Source organism: Montipora foliosa, chromosome 8, assembly GCF_036669935.1.
Source record: "Montipora foliosa isolate CH-2021 chromosome 8, ASM3666993v2, whole genome shotgun sequence".
Classification (NCBI taxonomy): domain Eukaryota; kingdom Metazoa; phylum Cnidaria; class Anthozoa; order Scleractinia; family Acroporidae; genus Montipora; species Montipora foliosa.
In genome coordinates this window covers 18211630-18231168 of record NC_090876.1, presented here as the reverse complement: position 1 = coordinate 18231168, position 19539 = coordinate 18211630, and the positions used below count along the sequence as shown (strand labels likewise).

The 19539-nt window shown below is 41.2% G+C and overlaps 3 protein-coding genes across 4 annotated transcripts in view; 2 read left to right on the top strand and 1 right to left on the bottom strand.

Annotated features, from left to right (window-relative positions):
- LOC138012938 (universal stress protein Slr1101-like) overlaps window positions 1-1334 on the top strand; it is a 7083-nt gene extending 5749 nt beyond the window's left edge. Inside the window, exon 4 of the mRNA XM_068859878.1 lies at window positions 1-1334. This exon is cut by the window's left edge and continues 385 nt beyond it. The gene's annotated coding sequence lies outside the window, so the exon portion shown is untranslated.
- Window positions 1335-1480: 146 nt separating this feature from the next.
- On the bottom strand, window positions 1481-14057 carry LOC138012937 (uncharacterized). Of its 2 annotated transcripts, none has more exons than XM_068859877.1 (7): window positions 13678-14057; window positions 9740-12660; window positions 8716-9022; window positions 7778-8344; window positions 5965-6567; window positions 4300-5016; window positions 1481-3011 (listed from the first exon to the last, which is right to left on the bottom strand). In XM_068859877.1, exons 2-7 carry the CDS (start codon window positions 12632-12634, stop codon window positions 2926-2928), a joined length of 5175 nt encoding a protein of 1724 aa, XP_068715978.1. In that variant the 5' UTR covers window positions 12635-12660; window positions 13678-14057; the 3' UTR covers window positions 1481-2925. The 2 variants fall into 2 exon arrangements, with proteins under 2 accessions (XP_068715978.1, XP_068715977.1); XM_068859876.1 differs by having other exon boundaries at window positions 13891-14057.
- A 371-nt stretch (window positions 14058-14428) lies between these two features.
- LOC137968042 (uncharacterized) lies at window positions 14429-18313 on the top strand. Its single transcript, XM_068814661.1, has 2 exons — window positions 14429-15026; window positions 16989-18313. The coding sequence occupies exons 1-2, from the start codon at window positions 14674-14676 to the stop codon at window positions 17257-17259; spliced, it is 624 nt and encodes a 207-aa protein (XP_068670762.1). The 5' UTR covers window positions 14429-14673; the 3' UTR covers window positions 17260-18313.
- The last annotated feature ends 1226 nt before the right edge of the window (window positions 18314-19539 follow it).

Genomic DNA, 19539 nt, shown 5'->3' with positions numbered 1-19539 from the left:
CTATGATGAAAGCTCAAAAAATAGCTAAACCTGCACTGTGCAGCGCCCCTCTCCATTCTCTTCATGGCTTCGTCGCTCATTAATTTGCCTCTCATGCCAACAATACTGCCAGTTACGCAGGCTGCATCATCACATTCATCTTCATCCCGGTTAAATCATTGTCTTAAGGACGGTGCCTACTATTGTTATTGCGCATACGTTCTGCGCATCTCCAGATACTCGGATTTCCTATCGGCGGGGCTTAATAATACAGGGATATTTTTGCGCGGTTCAAAACTATGCGGAGAAAGCAGTACTTAGCAAATGCACTTGGTATCCAAAAAGAAAATTGGGGGTAACCACGCACTTTTCAGAGATAATTAAGCTTGAATTTGGAAAAGAACGCCATATATTGCTTTGTATTTTAAAGATTTTTAGAAATATTGTTGATTAATTATCTCCGAAAAATGCGTGGTTACCCCCAAATTATTTTCTTTTTGGATTTCAATAACACTTGTTAAGATCTGCTTTTACTGCATAGTCAGTAAAACGCGCAAAAATACCTTTGAATTGGTAGACACCGTCCTTAAAGAAACCTCAGTATCATCATTGTGCTTACAAATCTCAAAACATCAATACATTAATTTTAGTGATTTAAATTTTACTTGGTCACAAAGATAAAAAAAAAATTATGAAATTATCCAATGCCCAGAAATTCTGAAAACCAGGGCTTTGAACAAATAAAAGGAAAGCAGTTGCATTTTTATTGGTCTTGGAATGCCTTTATTTTCTGGAGCCTGAAAAGTTATTCTGTGGGCTTTCTAAATACATTATGATTTGCTGGTCAGCAGCTTTTAAAGATTAAGGAATCTATTGTGGAACCTTGATTTTAATGCAGTGCCTACTAGGTACTGTGACAGGCAGTTTATTGAAGTTTTTTTTCCCATACACATTACTGTAACAATACATGTAGGGTCAAGAATTTTGTTAGTTTCTTGAGGACCTCGTTTATATGGCTCGTAAAATCAAGAGCCACTGGATTTCATTTTAGCGTCAAATTTGAAACTTTTATTGCTTTATTTTAATATTTGCGATGAACAAACTTTGCAAGTTTTAACTCAATTTGCTCACAAAGAATCAGTACTGTGATGACCCATAATACATGTATATCATCAGTTTTAAATGATAACACTACTGAAAACTGTCTTGATAAGATTAATTTATTTATAATGATCACGAATATTACATACATTTGGAACTAATTTTTTTTTTCAAAGTAGTGTAAACAAGTCTTTTCACAATGCGCAAGTAATATTCACATTTTAATTGAAGGAAAATAAATTGTTTCAGTTCAGTGGGAAGTAGTTTTGTTGAAGTACTCGTTTACATCATTATCAATTCATATTATGCGGAAACATCTTTAACCTCTGGAGCGTTTCTTTTCTTTGTGAGAAATTAACTTCCATTTTTTGGTCTTCCGGGTTATTTAAGTTTAAGGAGGTTGGAAATGTATGTAGTTTGGTACACCATCATGACCGCCATTTCTTTGTTTTGGAACACCCGATATGGCCACCGTGACGTCATGTGAAAACGCTCTATAGGCGAGTACCTAATAGAGCAGTTTTCAATCGAGTGTCGTAAAACCAAAACCGAAGTAATTACTTTGGCCAGTATAAAAGGTCGGACACATTCCAGTAAACCAATCAAAACTCGAAGTAATTACTCGTAGCCGACACAAAGCGCGGGAAAATGTGCACGCCCGAGCCACGATTGGTTTTGGTTTCACTTCTAATTGGTTGAAAAAGTGGCGCGGGAACTTTGAACCAATCACTGAGTGAAGTAATGACACCCAATTGAAAACCACTTTATTGCTAGAAAGCAAACTAAATGGAGGCAGTAAATGTATTAATGCTGTTAACACATAAAACGTATAGACACTCTAGACGCGGACACTTGTAAAGTTGTAAATGACGCTCCACTGGAAAGGTTATGTTGACAGGCTATATATTCCCAGAACTTCAGGAGGATACGGCTTGACACAGGTTTAATTGGCAGATAATACTACTACCATTGGATGAAATGCATACTTCACGTGTGTTCCTTTCGGTGAATCCAAAAACGGATTTTCTATCTTAACACGTTACTTTTGGTAAATCCAAATCCGGATGCCTGATCTGCTGAATCCGTTTTGAGTAAAGATTGTCAAGATCTGCTAGATTTGAAATCCAAATAATCCAAATCCAGATTTACGGATTTGCGATCTACGCTGTGCCATTTTCAAAGGATCCCAAATTCGTCAGTTAAAACCAGCGGCCCTAAAATATAAAGTAGCTTGTTCAATTGGAGTTCAGATTTTTCCACAACTTCAGGCGGCTTTGTCCGTCAAACTGGTTTGTTTAATATTGTTAAATTATACGCTAAAACGTTGGAGAAATTTCTTAAGAGACCGCGATAATTAACGCATTCACGAAAGGATACCAAGATTACCGACCGAATTTCGGAATTTGCGCTTCTTTCGGGCGCAAAATCTGGCAAATCTCGGATCAAAAATCCGTTTTTGGATTCGCCGAAAAAACACACCCTTAAAAGAGATTAAAAGGTTTGCTACAGGAAATTTCTGAACACCAGGAGAAAGCTGAGATGAGTTTGACTGCACAGTAATTCTGCCCAAAGACCACGAAAAGAGAACCAGCTTCTTAAAACTTTTGAGAGAGAGCTCAAAATTTTTGCCACCAACAACTGCAGCAACCCTGGGAGAACAATTAAGGCAACGCATTTAGTGAGGCAGGCGTTGATAAAATGAAGACAAATCAGTGGCTCAGGAGAACAGGGGTTGAAAGCCGAGACTGAAGGCTTGATCAGACAGAGTCCAGCCACCAGGTCCTATCACCATCGCATCATCAAGGACGGAACTGTCCCAGCATGGAGAGCTGTACTTGTAAATGTTCATCTTTGCCACCGGCCTCGTCCCAGTGGTCTTCGTGGAGACCCACGACCTCTGCTTCTCCCTCTTGGTGCTTGATTCTGTGTCTCTGGAGATTGAAGAGAGGGTAAATTTGCTTCACATTTTGTTCATTTTTTTCATATTTGTACAATCATTTCATAATTCAAAACCATATAACACGAGAGCTAGTGTTGTGACATAGTGGGAAGACCATTTTACAGTTGTTGTGCTGAGTTACCTGGCCTTTGAATGTAAGTGAGGCTGGAGTTGACTTTGCTTTGATAGAGTGAGGTTTCTTATCAAAGCAAGGTCAACTCCAGCCTCACTTTCATTCAAAGGCCAGGTAACTAAGCCACAACTGTAAAATGGTTTACTCGAAATCGAACGCGACTATGACTTTTCAACTTGAGGATTTTGAATGACAAAGTAAAAGGTAAAAGTCTGCGTACGAGTCAAGTGACCCATCAGGCCGGAGATTATCCCGGTTTCAATTGCATGAAGAGACTAGGAGTATTTCCACTCGCCCCTGAATGTGATGCGAGTCCATCGCCGGGTTACCCCCAGCAGTAAATTCGCTGTTACACATTTATACACCTGGGTGGAGAGAGGCACTGTGAGAGTAAAGTGTCTTGGCCAAGAACACAACACAACGTCCCCGACCAGGGCTCTTTAATCTCTAACCGTCATAATTTCTACTCCTGCTAAGAGCATTTGGATTTTTCCCAGTATTCGGAATCATCATTGAGGATTTTGAATGAGAGACTTCAATGATGATTCCGAAATACTACTCTAGGAAAAATCCAAATGCTCTTGGCGGGAGTCGCCCTTATGATGGTAAGAGATTAAAGAGCTGTGTTCATGAATGATACGTCGGACTAAGTTATTACGGAGTTCTTCTAAGATGCAAGGTAAGAACCGGAAAACGTCGGAGCGACGTGACGTTTTCAAGTTGGCGTTCATTTTAATCTTGGCTACCCGTAACCAAAAATAGCCGTTTTGAAGAAGATTTGGCCATAAATCATTTCGTTTGCCATCAGTAACAGGTCTCCTTTGCATTCCAAATTTTTACTAACAATCCATGACACCAGTACCCCTTTAATATGGCAGAGAGTGCTTCTTTTCTTTTACCCCGCAATACGAAGAGTGATGTTTGCCGTTTCACATAACTTTTATTATCCTAGTCCTTCCCTCTATAAAGAGACAGTTCACCAGTTGGTTTAGTGTCTCGATTGGTCGAGCACAGTAGTCATGGGTTCGAATCCTGTTCAAACCTGAATTTCACAGGCTTTCCTTTCGTTACTGCATAAGTAACGTTCAGAACTCTCAACATCTTCCCTTTATGCTGTAAAATCTGAAATCAAACTCCAGGTACGTACCTGTTGCGTCGTCTGCTGACACTTCACGTGACAGCTTATTCTCCTCGACCCAATCTATCCATTTCTTCCACAAATCGCATTTTCCAAGAGTCTGCTTGTTGCCAATGACGATCAGTCCTCTGCGCGCGCGCGTCAATAGAACATTCATTCGCTTCTCGTCGTCCAGGAAACCAACAAACCCGTGCTCGTTGCACCGCACGGCTGAAAAGACGATGACGTCGCGTTCCTGGCCCTGGAACCCATCCACCGTTCTGATGGAGACGTTTTGAAGCTGTCTTTCTTCCGAGATAAGTTTGAGCTGAGCTCTGTAAGGGGTTACAATTCCAATGTCTTCATCAGTTACGTCTTTTGCTTGTAGTAGATCTAGAACGATTTTACAAACTTGTTTTGCTTCGAAAGAGTTCTGCTTTGACGACACCTTGGTCATCTCTTCTGCTGAATTCGGCGTGGCGAGAAACGCCACAGGAATGTTTTTATTTGGCCAGCTGAAACCGTCCGGGGCTTTTCTATCTTTTTCTGACACACCAGTTCTTAGTTTACCATGGTAAAATTGGCGCGAGGGAAACAAGGCAATGGAGGGATGCATTCTGTACTGGGTGTCAAGCATGAGTACTGGAAATCCTACTTGACGTAAACGAGAGAACATGGATGTTGACAACAGGTTAGGACCCTTAGCAAGCTCGCACAGCACCATGGGAGGCAATTGCTGGTCGTCACCTTCAACGAAAGTAAAGTGCACAGTTTACCTTTCTTTGTGTCTCATGATTTGCAGCCGGTCAAAGGTTTAAATTATTATTTAATTACTTAATCGCCGACAGATTGGTAATTCTTCAAGTTAAACAGCAAGGGCAGCATCACCGTATTGCCTCGGTTTTCTCGTGAGCTCCAATTCCTACTCGACTAACGACACGGACTTACAAAAAGTTTGTAAACCCTTAGCGTATTAATGCTAACCGTTTTAAAATGATTGCTTAGACTCAAATACTGTTTATCGAGGCTATTTAAAATGGGTGCCTAAATTAAATTAGTCATTGAGTGAGTTGTAAACGTCGATAGGCTTCCGGTCAACTGGTCCGACTAAATTTCGAATATTATACTCGTAGCACGAAAAGGAGGAAACGAAAATAAAAATGGTCAACGAGGGCTTTGTATTGCAATACAAAATTCAACCAAGACACCTCAGAGGGGAAACCCAAGTACCTGCAGAAAACCTGTCGGAGCAGAGTCTGAGAAAGGAATTGAAACAACGAAGTAATCCGGGAATCGATAGTCGCTTTTTGAACAGTTTATATTACTGATTTTGATGAGAAGCTAAGTATACTTTTAGATAAATGTACAAGCTAGTCACTGGAAAACCTAGTTACGTTCATCCGGCACTCAGCCGGGGACCGGGGCTCCGTTTGCGTACAGAAGGCTCATCGGGCACCCCAATATCAACCCAATATCTGGGTCTCGATCCGCCACTGTATACTTAGCCTGTTCCAGGCTCTCAGATAGTGGAGGCAAGGGAACAAGAACGAGCAAAAGAAATCGAGCGGGGTCTGGTTCCCTCGCCTCCACTATCTGAGAGCCTGGAACAGGCTCCTGTATACTGAACTTTGTGAAATAGATATGATATCCATGTTCATTTCAGTTTTCTCTTCGATTATTTTAAACTTTCCTTACCCACTAATACAAGCTTCTGACAACCACGTGCCAGAGATACAAGAATCGTTGGCTCAGTAGCTTGTGAGGCTTCATCAACCAACACTCGTTTGAACTCGAGCTCGCCAAGTAGGGCGGACCCTGCACTGATGCAAGTGGTGCAGACGACTTTGTAACTCTCCAGAATTCTTTTCGCCTTCTTTCTGTCGATTCTATTTCGTTCCTTTTTGTCCGAAAATCGTTGACGATACTTGTGCTCAAAGGTTAGAGACTCCAGTTCTTTGGCTACTTTCCACCCTGAGCTTCCAAAACGCACCATCCTCTCTTGCTGGATGCCGTGTTTTAGAAGCTTCTTCATTAGATTGTCCACTCCTTCGTTTGTCTCTGCCACCAAAAGAACTGGGTCTTCACTGCTTAGTAGCCAACGACGCACAATTTCTGCGCAGGTGACAGTCTTACCGGAGCCAGGTGGTCCCTGTATTAGACTCACGGGAGAATCGCTGCAAGTGGCATCTTGAACCGCCGCTTTTTGGCTTTCGTTTCCTGAATGCCAAGGCTCGTTTGAAGGGTTGGACACAACGGGTTTCTCTTCGTCCGATTTTAATTCATTTGCCAGAGTCGAAGCTGAGTAAGAAAAATAAAAAATCGAAATTTAATTTGGTCTTGAAAGAATTTCCCGAGTTCGAGTCTTCCTTCACTACTATTTGGAGCTGTGTCGATTGCTTGGTGCTTCAACCCATCGGTAATAAGTGCTCAAAAAGTTTCTTATTCGGCGCGGAAATTGAGGTATTTGGTTGGTGGGGGGAGGGGGGTGGGTGGGGGGTGGTGTAAAAGTGGTGCTATGATCAAATAATTAAATCTTTTTTTTCTTAGAATTTCATAACTATGTTAACTTAACACTAATTGACCCACGTTTTAAGCCTTAGTTTGAAAAAGACCCTTGTTTATGTTAACTAGAGTTTTCCTATTTAATTGTCCGCCATTACTAACTTTAAAATCTTGAGAGAGCTGGATGAGATGGACGAGAAAATGACGTCAAAGACTCACCAATTTAAGAATGCAATGCGTTTGTACGCGACTGAATGGACCTTATTCATAAATGGCGGTCACATTTATAATTCTTTTGTCCACGTGCAAATTAGCCTACCAAGTCTCAGTTTAGAGAATTCTTTTCAATTCACTGTATGGTATCGAGGCTTGGTAAGCTAATTTGCACTTCGACAAGAGAATTATAAATTGGCCGCCATTTATGAATAAGGTCTACTAATACGCCAAACGGGAGTTTAGGGCTTTGAGATTTTTAAACCTGTGTTTTGCATACCTAATAAACTGAAATTTTAAGATATCGAGTGAATGACGTCACTTTTCCCTAGATCCAACGCTCTGAGATCCAGTCGGTCAGTTTTAAATGTGAGTAGTGGCGGACCGTGAAATTCAAACCTTACACTCAAAGTAAACAGTCTTTGGATAAAATCAAAGCTCAAAATTTTGTCAGGCAGGTGTTAAGCAAACACATTCAAACTGAAGAAAAAAAAGGAAGTGATTTTTTTTATTATAGTACCACTTTAACTTGACGTTTCAAGTAGGAAGTAGGAACTGATCGCAAGCGAACTCATCAGCATCACATGAAAAACAGTCAACTGCTCTACCTCCCACTGGCTGGGTTTCTTCGCTCATTTACGTTCTTTTGTAGCATGAGTTTCACGATCGCTCATGATTGTACAGGGTGTGTAAACAAAATAACAAATAGTCTCTGCAATAGCAAACATCGTTAATATTCAGCGACTAGTTAATTGCTCAACTGATTGATTTGTCTGATCTCGTTTATACTTACTGCTTTGAATCTCGTTGGTAATGGAATCCTTCTCATGCATCGCTTCTTGACTGTCTGGGTTAACGATTTGAAAGCTTCCAACAACTACGTCAAACAGAGTTCGACCGGAGGACTTTGTTTCAACAATCGTCTTTAATGCTGCAGCGATCCGTTTGTATCCAACGAAGCTCGGAAACTTGTGAAGACACCATGTACCACTTTCGATGTCCTTCCTCGAATTCTCATCTGCCCCTAGTGGCCAAACTATGGCAACTGTCAAGATTACTCCGTCTATAGCTGTTACCTCAGCCACGTACTTACGCCCAGAAATATTCGATCGACTCAGTGCTACACCATCTGCAGGGCGAAACGTATGGTTTCCAGCCGTCAGTATTATCGTGAAGGTTAATTCTTGTTCTCCGCTCGACAAAGCCTGGCCTTTCATGCGCTCCTGACGAAGAGGTGCATGAGATGAGAAGATGGCCTGTTTGACCTCCATTAGGGATTCCAGGGTCGTTAACGAGATCCAGTGAAGAAAGTATGGCAAGGCATTTGAATGAGATGTAAACTCTTCCAGCGGTACATATCCTGGAAGCAATATAAGGAGAAAATCTAGGGATTTTTGAAAAAATAAGCACTGATCGTTAAGTGATAGGGGCATACTTAGAGAAAAACGAAAACAGCGCTATGCCTGTTAAATTATATTTCGAATGCTCTACAATTAAACCGTTGAAGTGTGGTATCTTGTGAAAACTTGTCTATGAGAGTGACTTGGTGGTTTCAGGCGAAAAACTGGACTGCCGTATACGTAATGATAATCTTTTTTTCATACAGCGATTTTGATACAATTACTAACTAACAAAATGACTACAGTATTACAAAAATTACACTAACTCGTCTACACCAGATTGAGCATAATCAACAGACAATCTAAAAACAAAATGGTGAGAGAAACGCACCCTGGCGAACGAGGTGAACAATGTGACAACCAGTGACGTAATCATTTCCCAGAAGCACGGCATCTAAAATCTCATACAATTGATCCACAGTGAACTTCACGGTTCTTTTCCACAATGAGTCCAAGTATCTTTTCACTCGAGTAACGAGAGTGATAAGTACCCTTTCACCAAGGACAACGTCCACGCTAAATTCTCGAAGACCGCTTAACAAGCAAATTAGCAAATTCCTGTACTGCTCGGATGTCTTCAAAGAAGCGCTGGACCTCCAAAGAAGTGACTCTAAATGGCAGGCTATCCGATGCTTCTCCTAAAGATGTAATGATAAGACCTCGTTCACGACATTCGAGTAAAATGACAAAGGGGGAGTAACACACAAAAAAAGGCTTTTTTTGAAGGGCTTTCAAATTGATTCCTGAGGGCAAAAAGCAAGTTCGAAAAGGCACAATGTGTTCTTTACTTGATTAAATAACTGGAGGAGCTAGTTTCCGTTCGATTCCGTTCTTCTTCGTAATGATTCTTTTCATTACTTGATCCAATAATATTAATTCATTATGGACGGAAGGTTTAGTTCAAGGTGGTGTGTCTTTGCGTCCAATTGGTGTTGGTCATGCATTAGCTTGTCCGTAGACAATATGGTCTCGATTGACCAGCCGTTTTGTGCGCCCTCGTTCCTCCGCGCACAACTTGGCTGGATCACTGGTCCAGCTAATATTATTTTCCACCAATCAGAAAGTTGCCTGCCTGCCAAGTACAAAGTACAGTTGGCTGAATACAACACAATTGCGACGGGTGCTACTTCACGGACAAACGACGTGGACCTGTGATCCAGCCGTTCGTTGGGGTAGGATGTTAACCGCACTCCCAAAAATGGCTGGAAATCGTGCTTATTGACAATAGGGATCTTAGGAAAAGCGTTTTGGCCCCTGACGAGTGTTCTGGCTAGCTCTTCATCCATAGTATATGTCTTGGTAATGGGATGAAAAGATCAAATCAAACAAGCAGTGCACTTAAAGGTGCTTCTTACCTCATCGTCCTTAAGGGAAACCATTTGGTCATGCATTTCCACCAGATGACTGCATTGTAGCTGACCTTCTTCTAACAATTTAAGCACAGTGAGTAAATGTCTCTCCAAATCACTGATAAGCGCTTCAGAATCGCAATGGAGACTCGGAAAATCACCATCACGGCCGACAAATACACATTCTTCTTTTGTATCGGCTGCAGTGACAGTCTGGCTGGAATCATCCTCATCTGCCCCTGAACTCCAAAGGGACTTTTCAAGTACAATTTTCTGAATCTTTTGCCCAGGATTGGAGCGATCATACACACAGAAAACTTCCATCTGCAGGAACTGTTCTCTTCTCAGTCGAGTTTGGTAGTCACGGGGTAGCGTTGATTTGAATCGATCAAGAGCGACACTCATGATGGGCACGCGATCGTTTTCATCTTCTCTCAGGCAGATAAAGGTATTCTGTTTTTTTCCCGTGTAGATGTCAAGCCGTCGTCCTTCCAGAGCAAAGCTGTAACCCCTCTTCAAATCTAAGATGTGCCTCTCTCGCGAATGAACATCAACTGAAACAAATGCTTGAGCACAGTGGGCTTCGTCTTGTAAAGTCAGAACCTCGCTTGAGCCTAAAGGAACTGACATAGCCAAAGAAATGGTCCATTGTACTCCGCCAAGCTGAAAGCTAAACACAAGCAACTTTTCTAACGGAGAAGTCAAGACGTTGTAAAGAACATTCCAGGACATTTCTCCGCCCTCAGTTCTGTAAACAAGTCGCCAACACCTTTCATGGCCTCGATCCACTTTGAAAGCATCAATGTCGTCCCTCAATAGAATTTGTGATTGATAAAGAGGCTGAAGAAGAGGCTCCAGGTCAGCGTTCGGGATGTCAGCTGGTAGCAGCCTGAGTTGCTCCTCACTGAACTTGGAGAAGTCGATATAGGGAATGTAACGGGTAATATCCCTTTCCTCGTTTAATTGCTGGCACCATTTGTAGACAAGCCGGAAAAGTCGATATTCACTTAGACGACAATCCTGATTTCGGATAAGGGCAAGAATGTCGTCTTCATCAAACGCTTCGACGTTTTCATGCAAGGCACTTTCCATGGTTTGATCCATCTCAAACATCTTCGCCCTTTGGAAGAGTTTCTGCCAAACGAACTTGTCGCTGTTATCGTCCTTCATAGGTGCAACCAAAATGTTACTTGGGATTTGCACTCGTTCGCCTGTCTTTGCAGCGTCAATTGCGCGCGCGAAAAGAGCGGCGACCATCTTGCATTGTTTCGAATTGATTCCTTCGGCATCGGCCCATCTATCAAAGAGAGCATCGAGCTTACTCACGGTTGAGTTGCTGTACCTTGCAAAGTGTTTCAGGAAGTCTTCCCTCGAGAGATGATTAGTTCGTTTCTTTGGTTTGGCAGCTGGATACAGGCATGGGACTTCTCCTTTAGCTGGGATAAGATCCTCATCCCAGCAAACAAAGAATTTGTCGCCGTCAAGATCACTTCCAGCTATTTCATCCGCATGTGGTCTTCTTCCTTCTGTTGGAAAAACAATGCAATCGACTAAATGATGGCAGTCTGGAGTGTCCATGCAGTGAAGAATCCGTATGTCGCCTGGATGATAACATGGATTCTTGGCAACAATGACTCGTGTGTCATGCAAAATCTTCGGTTGTCCTCGAATAGTTGGTTGAAAAAAGACGGTTTGGGGTTTTATTGTCCCACAGGGATCACACACACCATAAACATTTCTTGACTTTTCGATGGGAATCTTCAATTTTCTAGCAGCAGATTTTTTCACCTTCTGCAAAGGATTTGGTTTCGATTGTTGAGGCTCTCGAACTCGGTTTCGAAATTGTTTAAGTGACCTGTTCATCTTGTTGTCCATACATCCCGTTTTTAAGAGTTTCTCTGCCAGCTCGAACTCCCCAGCGATGCACAAGTACTTAACTGCAATTTCATGATTTGTTGTGATCTCCAGAAGTTCCTTAAAGTATTCTTCTTGCTTTTGAAGGAAAACCTTGTCAGGAACACCAAGAGCTGACAACAGCATAATGTACTGTTTGTTTAGGGAACCAAATTCGTTTGGTCTTGAAAATCCCCTGTCGACAATTCCAAGGGGATGGGGACCCTTCCTGCTCCACTTAAACTTCTCCATCGACGGACGGATTTGCAGACCTTCCTTCAACCTTGGGTTATGGCAAAGAACTCCTTTGCAGCCTTTGAGCCGAATTTGGAACACAGATGGAATTTCAGGCAACTTTACACCTTCGTACACTGTTCCAATATTCAATTCCTCCGTCACCTTCCTGGCGCATTCTGTTGATATAGCGCCACATCCGTCTGTAAAGTTGTATCTGTCTCTCTCGATGTCCTCCACAACACTTATTTTTTCATCAGGAATTTCACAAGTTGCCTTAGCAGTTGAAAAAAGGAGTCCAATCCTAGCGGCTCTCTTTGCGATGTCTGGAATCCTATCAAACTCTCCGTAGTGTTTTAAGATGTCTTCAACACTTCCTTGCTTCTCATTGTATAGTACACAAGTTCTTTCTCTGAGCTGACTGGCACTGTGACCAAAAAATACGTAACATTCTTGTGGAGAATCTCTATATTTAAGTGTGATGCCGTTCCTTAGGAACTTTAGAACTGCCTCGCAAGGTGCTGACGGACTGAAGTGCACAGTTAGGAAGTTCACTGGATCGTGATCCCGATACAAAGGACACATACTGCTCTGAGAGTCGTCTCTAATATCCACTTTAAAGTCGTTCCATTTGTAGTCTTTGTCATCTCGCCTCGTGACTTCTGTTGTTATGGATTTTACCATGATTTTGTCAAGATTAGCGACCGACTTCTTTTTTAGATAATGAATTAATGGACGTCCGTTGCCGTCATCCTCGACAACCGCTGAAACCATGTTGTGGGTGTGATTTGATAGGTTCTCTGTTGGATTAAAAAAGCGATATTGGAACATTAAGTTAGTTTTCTTGTCTTTCAGCACGGAGCTGAAAGACAGTGCAGGGAGGGTGGAGGGGGTAAGTGGGATAAGGGGAGGGGAGGGGGTAAGTGGCACTAACTAAGTAGTGAGACACCGATACTACTTTGTGTGCTTCATGACAATTTACAGAGAAATGTCCGTCGATATGTCCTTGTTTTAACCACGGTAGAAAGTTTTAGAGGTTAGCCATTAATTAATTACGAATTATGAGTTCATTCAACAAAATGGAGGGCAGCGAGGGAAAGGATTGTTTTGCATGTTTCATTTAAATCGTGACAATTCCCAACAGAAAACTCACAGTGAAGACAGAACGGCTGTTGTCGTATCAATCAAACGACACTCAAGGAAATCGTCGCTTGTCAACTTGCATTTCAGTGACCATGCTTTTAGAGTGTCAACCAAAGTATCACTTTAGCAAGAGTTTCTTGTGTCAAGTGAAGCTATGATCCTCGCAGTTATGAACGCAATTTCAGCAATTGCGTGGAGAAGCCTGAAAAATTCGGGACTTCAACGGGGTTTTGACCCGTGACCTCGCGATGCCGGTGCGACGCCCTAACCAACTGAGCTGATGAAGCCACTGATGCTGAGAGATGGTCATTTAAGGGTTCAAATGTTCCCGTGATGAATGAATCAACAGTGAAATGATATATGAAATGAATCCTATCTGCATGTCAATATATGATTTATTTCATATATTGACATGCAGATAGGATTCATTTCATTTATCATTTCATCGTTGATTCATTCATCGCGGGAACATTTGAACCCACAAATGACCAGCTGCCAACATCAGTTGCTTCACAGCTCAGTTGGTTAGAGCGTCGTACCAGCATCGTGATGTCACTGGTTCAAACCCCGTTGAAGTCCGGCTTGAAATGAGGCTTCTCCGCGCAATTGCTAAAATTGCGTTCATAACTGCGAGGGTCATTGCTTCACTTCATTTCATTTCCGCAGTTCAATACCTGATTCATTTCATAGTTTCTTGTGTGTCCTTTAGACATAAATCCGCCCGGCCGGGTATTAAATTGCCGTATTGTATCGCTTGAAGTGCCAAGTCCAACGGTTTCGAAGGATCTTAGGAAAGCTTAAAGGTAATGAACTTCCGACAGATGTTTGAGGGTGCTCCTTTAAGTACTTATGCGTAAATATGGTCGCATTTCAAACGTCAGACTTACTAGTACTACAGCCAGGAATCTAGTGTAATCTTCGTTAATCTTCTCTGTAAAGAAGAAAGGAAGGTGACGCTTGTGATACGGTAGAAAAGGCAGCTGGGATCCTCAGTTGAAATGTTTTCTGATCGCAAAGGATAGCTAAATTCATTGATGTTTGTCGTCCTTCTTTGATAAATTCAGCTGTTTCTATTTCTGAGAATTTCATGGTCGATTTACATTGAATTCCCAGAATTCACACTACAAAGTTGGAGTCTCTTTAATCAAATCCTAAGGGTGCGGTGGCTGGGGAAAATTTTTCCATGGCTTAATACCTGTTCTTCTGTTTTCCGAATGGTAGTGCTGTTATATTTTTCTATATCGTAGCTTCACAGAAAAAAGGTCAATATATATTTTTTTGCTCTGAATTTTTTTTACTTATGATGTTGACTGAGAAACTGAGGAACCCTACTTCTCACTCCCACCCCCCCCCCCCCTACCCCAAAGCGATTGTCCTCAGTCAAGTGATTCATTGCCTATTTTAAGATGCCTTTTAAACCTTCAACCGAAACAAATGAAATACATTTCGAATTCCCACCGAAGAAAACCGTTTTTTAAGAGAGTTTCAATCATAGCCGACAATTTGTTGCCGACAATTTGTTTGTTCTTCTAAAGAGAAGAAAAGTTAGCGCTAAAGTAGACTTTTAAAAAAGAATGGACTTTGATGTTACTCAAGGAAGGTATAAGAACCACACTTGAAAAACTGTCGTCGACAACAAATAATCGTCAACCATATTTTCAATAAGCGGTATGCTTCGTGTCTTTATTTGTGGAGCCCACAGCACTGGCAAAACTACGTTGGTAAACGAAGTTGGAAAAGAACTAAACCTATATGTGGAGGCCGAGGTTGCTAGAAAAGTTATAAAAGATTTAGATTTACGTCGCGACGATTTTGATCCAAACATCAACCCACAAAGGTTCGAGGAACTTCAAGTTCAGATTTTAGAAGCACAGAGCGCTGTTGAGGAGCGCAATTCGAAGAATGGAAAATCTTACATTGCTGATAGAGGAATAGATCCGCTGGTTTATGCATTAGTTTACTTGGGAGAAGATAGCATGAAGAAGCTTTTAGATCTGCCGACTTGTAAAGAGAGTATAATCAGGTGAGTGTGAAACAGGTATTAAATATAATAGAATGATATGCAAATTTAGCCCTTCCATTTATTTATCGAATCAATAGAACCGTGAATGGGAGAGAGCGAGAGTTCATATTTTTTTCTGAATTTATATTAATACCGTAAAACTTTTAATGATTCAGGGAACTTCTTGGAGCTCCAGCCGAACTTAAAACTTTCTTTTAATTAATGGATATTCAAGAACTTTAAATTTCAAGGAACTTTGAAGAAACTCAGGTGGAAAGCTATTACAGTTTAAGATCACAGTTTTCATTCGGCTTCTGATTAGGCAAATGTGCCCTTACCATTCAAATCAATGGAAAATGAAACTTAAAGTTTGTTTGTTTGTTCTTTAGTATTTTCAATTCATTTGCTTTGGAGGGATGTTAGGCTCATACTATGCAGCCGTTACGGTTCTTGGTGTCGTCACGCGAGCGTTTCGTGAAGCCACAAACCTTCACGTGTCACTTGAATGATCTGTATCTGTAATCAGCTTTATATTTTGCAACATTTTGCATTGTATGACTAACTGAAGCGTGCTCAATAAACTTTGACATTGAAATTCGGGCTATTGTAGACAAAATCTTGGTTTTCGACAGAGCGAATGGCGAAGAGCAAAAGCTTGAAACATCAGCCCACGAATCCTTCTTACCTTCATCCATCCAATTTTTAAGAGATATTTAATATGAATAGACTGCATGTAATGGGTGAGCGTATATTAAGAAGTTTAGAAGTGTCACGAGCTTCTATCTCCACTAATTCCTTGAGTCAACCCTTTCCCTAGGGACAGGTTTCTTCGTGCGAAAAGTATTATATTTCCCTTGACGCTGAGATAGCTCTGTTTTGATTGGCTTTGCAAACAGTGGGAGTGCTGAATGTCCTAAGGGAGTCGTTCTAAATATTAAGCAACTCGGGAAAGGGTTGACGCTTAAGCCAAGTTAGCCTTCCACGCAGACGTTCTTAGGGCTTCGTCACGCGTTCCTCCCCCACTAGCGTCTGCTGCTGAAACGAAAAACCAGGCAAACTCGTGTTTTGTATGAGATTCTTTTGCAGCATGTGATTGGATACGCACCACTCAATTAGTCAATGCTGATTGGTTACTTTGAATAGTGGGCAAACAGTCGTTGAACGGAAGTGGCTTTTCGTTTCGGTAGACGTTCGTCGGGGAGGAACGTGTGACGAAGCCCTAAGGACGTCTCCGTGGGGAGGCTCCGGCTGAAGATAATAAAAATATGGATACGGTGAATAACTTCAAACTACGCCAAACATCTTATAACTGGGGCATATATAGACTATATACACTCCCATACACACTCACCCATCTTTAATCCATAATTAAGTTAACGTTATAAACGTAATGGCTTATCCAAGAACGTCAATGTTATCTTGTAAGTACAAGGTGTTAAGCGACCATTCGGGATTGATGTATATTGTTCGAATGGTTAATTAAATGTAGAGATAATTTGTTCTGAAGAACACGTGTGTAAGTGTGTGTAAACCCTTTCACTCCCGTGGGGTTCACCATTGACGAGTAAAATCGTCTGGCGTTAGACAGAGTAAAATCTATAAGTGTCACTATTGGGAGTGAAAGGGTTAATTAATGAACGTCCGCGTATGTGTCGAACGCTGACCAGTTTTATTGGGGCTCTACAAATTTATTGCATTGAACCGTACCTTGCGATAGTGCTGGATTTGACTGATCTTTGAATTGATAAAATTATAGAATTAATTATTCTCTGTAGTAATGCTAACACGAATTAGAGTAATATTTAAGCTGTATTAGGACTTGCGGGATTGCACATGTGAAGCAATACTGCTTTTCTGTTGGGTGTCCCCCAGGTGAATTATCACCCTCATAAATTATTAATAGTTCATAATAACCATTACTGAAGAAGTAATATCTCATTCTGTCGTTTTTCAAAACGTGCCTTTAATTCTTTTTGTCGTCAGGTATAGGAATTCCTTAGTATTCGTTGTGCGACCGTTCCCAGAATGTCTGCAAGCCGATGACATTCGTCTCTCTCCCAAGATGGACGAGTTGCTGGAGTACACGAACAAAATGGAGGCTATTTTACAAGAAAACGCAATTCCTTACACTCTCATTGACGTGCTGAATTTGAAGGAAAGAGTGGCAATAGTTAAAAATAAGATCATGGAATACAGAAAACTCAATGCAGTGACTAAAACCGATAAGGACACTAATTCTATTCGAGGTGATTAGCAAGAGGCCAATGTAGCCTCGTTTTGAAAGCGAATCCAGTCGCAAAAACACTTTGCATATCATATGAATACTAGCACTAATCATCACCCAAAAAAAATCAAAATCCAATAGTGTTGCAGCTCTCGTAACCTGCCATTGTTTGGTATTGTAAGCAGCTTCTATTGTTTTCAAGCGTAAGTCATTGGGTTTTTTTTTTAGGCTACGGTAGCTTGCCAGTCACATAAGTTACGAGAGCTGCTGCTACATCGCCCAAAAATCACACTTGTAAGGATTCACAATGAAAAAAGGGCTTGAATGTTTGAATTCGGAAGAGGAATATTGGGAGCCTGAAATGCTGGAAGCCTGGAAGCGAATTTCCTTGGATGTATCCGTCGGTTACCAAAAGCGACTTTTATTTGTTCTTTCCTCCACAAGATACACTACTACGTCATTATTCAACGCTATTTTTTAACGAAAACATCACCTACACGAAATTTTCTTTCTGCGGAAACATAGGAAGTTGAATGTTTTCCATACAGTGTAGAATCGATTGACAAACCAATTCATAGCTTCCTTTACAAAAATTTTTGGGTCTCGAAGCAAGTGCACCAAGCCGGGTCCCATAGATGAATTTAAGGTCTGAGGCGGTTAAGTGTAAATAATAGTTATTTCTCTGATCATCTTTAAGCAAATGTAAAAAAGCGCGAGGAAAACCAATCAGAATTCAAAGCAAACACACGTAATTTCTTCAAAGCGCGAGAAAATGTGCTCGTGCAAATGGCAATTGAATTTAAGGACGTTCGCGCCCAAAATGTTCCCACGCACAGATTTTTTTTAAACTTGCCACGATGAAAGGTAATGATCTACTTTTGCCAAAAATGCAAAAACATGGGGGGTCGCCGTTCTTGTTTTCGAGATCATGAGGTGCACTTTTAGAGGATTGCGTTATTTTAATACGATCTTAGCTTACAACTGTCAGGAATAAAAAAGCTACGTTAGTGAAATTTAGATCAGGTAAACGTACTCAATTCAACATAACTAATCAACTACCGGTAAATAAACGTTTGCAGCTGTCTTTTTCTGTGGTGAAATAGACCTTGAAAAACGATACATATTAGTCTAAGAAAGAAAACTTCGGTCGCACGAGAGCATAAAATATTTGTAACTTCTCACGTACAGATTGTTTTTGTTTTTTGTTAAAATGGTCAAAATCAGGAAAGGAAGTGATCTACGGAAAGAAAAATGGGGCTCACCGAGCATTCAAGAGAGTAAAATCGCTGCGAAGTTCTCAAAGCGATTCACGTCATTGCGTAACATTTCCGAGAAGACCTGGGGCCCGTTTCTCGAAGGTCCCGAAACTTTACGTATTTCAAGAACGGAGAGGATTTAAGTCGTCAAACTTCACAGTCATTTCCCTTTTGTCACCTTGAAAACATGTTAAAAGATCGGCTTTCCAAAACAAGCGGTTGGCAGTTTTACAAATGGCTTTTCGGGCCCGAAAAGTTATAGGGACTTTCGAGAAACGGGCCACTGGGTTCACAGCTTTCCCGTGATGCCACACGCTTTCACGTTCCATTCCTGTGGAAACTGTTTGCGCCTTTAGCATCGTGTTTACCTTCGTGTCTGCGATGCATGACATGTGCGTGACATGCGCAAAAAAATGCGCAGTATCAATGGGCGCTAACGTCCTTAAAATTAAAGTTCAAATTCGCGCCCAAGAAGTTTGGTTCTCTTTTAAACTTCTTCAGCGCTAATTTGAACTTTCATTTTAAATTCATCGGTATTATTGTGCGGCACAGTTTCTTCGAATTCCAGTGGCAATTGGCTTTGTTTGTAATTGGTTGAAAAACGGCGTGAGATTTTAAGGTGACATTTTTCCATTAGACGATTTTCACGTTACGTCATCGACACCGTGTTGTTGGTGGACGAAAACAAAGAGATCTCTCATTAGCTCCCTTGTTTGTCTACCAGCAATCGAACAGTACATCATTGTTACCTGTGTCTAAAAAAAGGAAAGGAACTTTATTTGTCTAATCTTCTAGCGCCGTAGAGCACTAATCGGGGACACTGTCAATTGAAATTAAGAAACGGTCCAGATAAGAACGATAGCAACAACGGCAACGAACATGTTGGAATTCAATTGGTATGCAAAAAGGTGATAACTTTTCTATTGTCTGTACTTACTTCTGATTGGCTTAAACAGCAAACGGTTAACAAAACTTCATAAAGCAGTATTATATTCATCCTTATTTTCCAACCATCTTCCATCTTTCATCTGGTCTCAGTTTAAATGAATTCCAC

Excerpts from the sequence above, each read along its gene's own strand:
- LOC137968042 (XM_068814661.1), top strand. The coding sequence starts at position 14,674 with ATGCTTCGTGTCTTTATTTGTGGAGCCCACAGCACTGGCAAAACTACG. Across the intron at positions 15,027-16,988 it reads TGTAAAGAGAGTATAATCAG|GTATAGGAATTCCTTAGTAT; the intron begins GTGAGTGTGAAA and ends TTTTGTCGTCAG.
- LOC138012937 (XM_068859877.1), bottom strand. The coding sequence starts at position 12,634 with ATGGTTTCAGCGGTTGTCGAGGATGACGGCAACGGACGTCCATTAATT. Across the intron at positions 5,017-5,964 it reads TCAGAAGCTTGTATTAGTGG|GTGACGACCAGCAATTGCCT; the intron begins GTAAGGAAAGTT and ends CTTTCGTTGAAG. Across the intron at positions 3,012-4,299 it reads GTCAGCAGACGACGCAACAG|AGACACAGAATCAAGCACCA; the intron begins GTACGTACCTGG and ends TTCAATCTCCAG.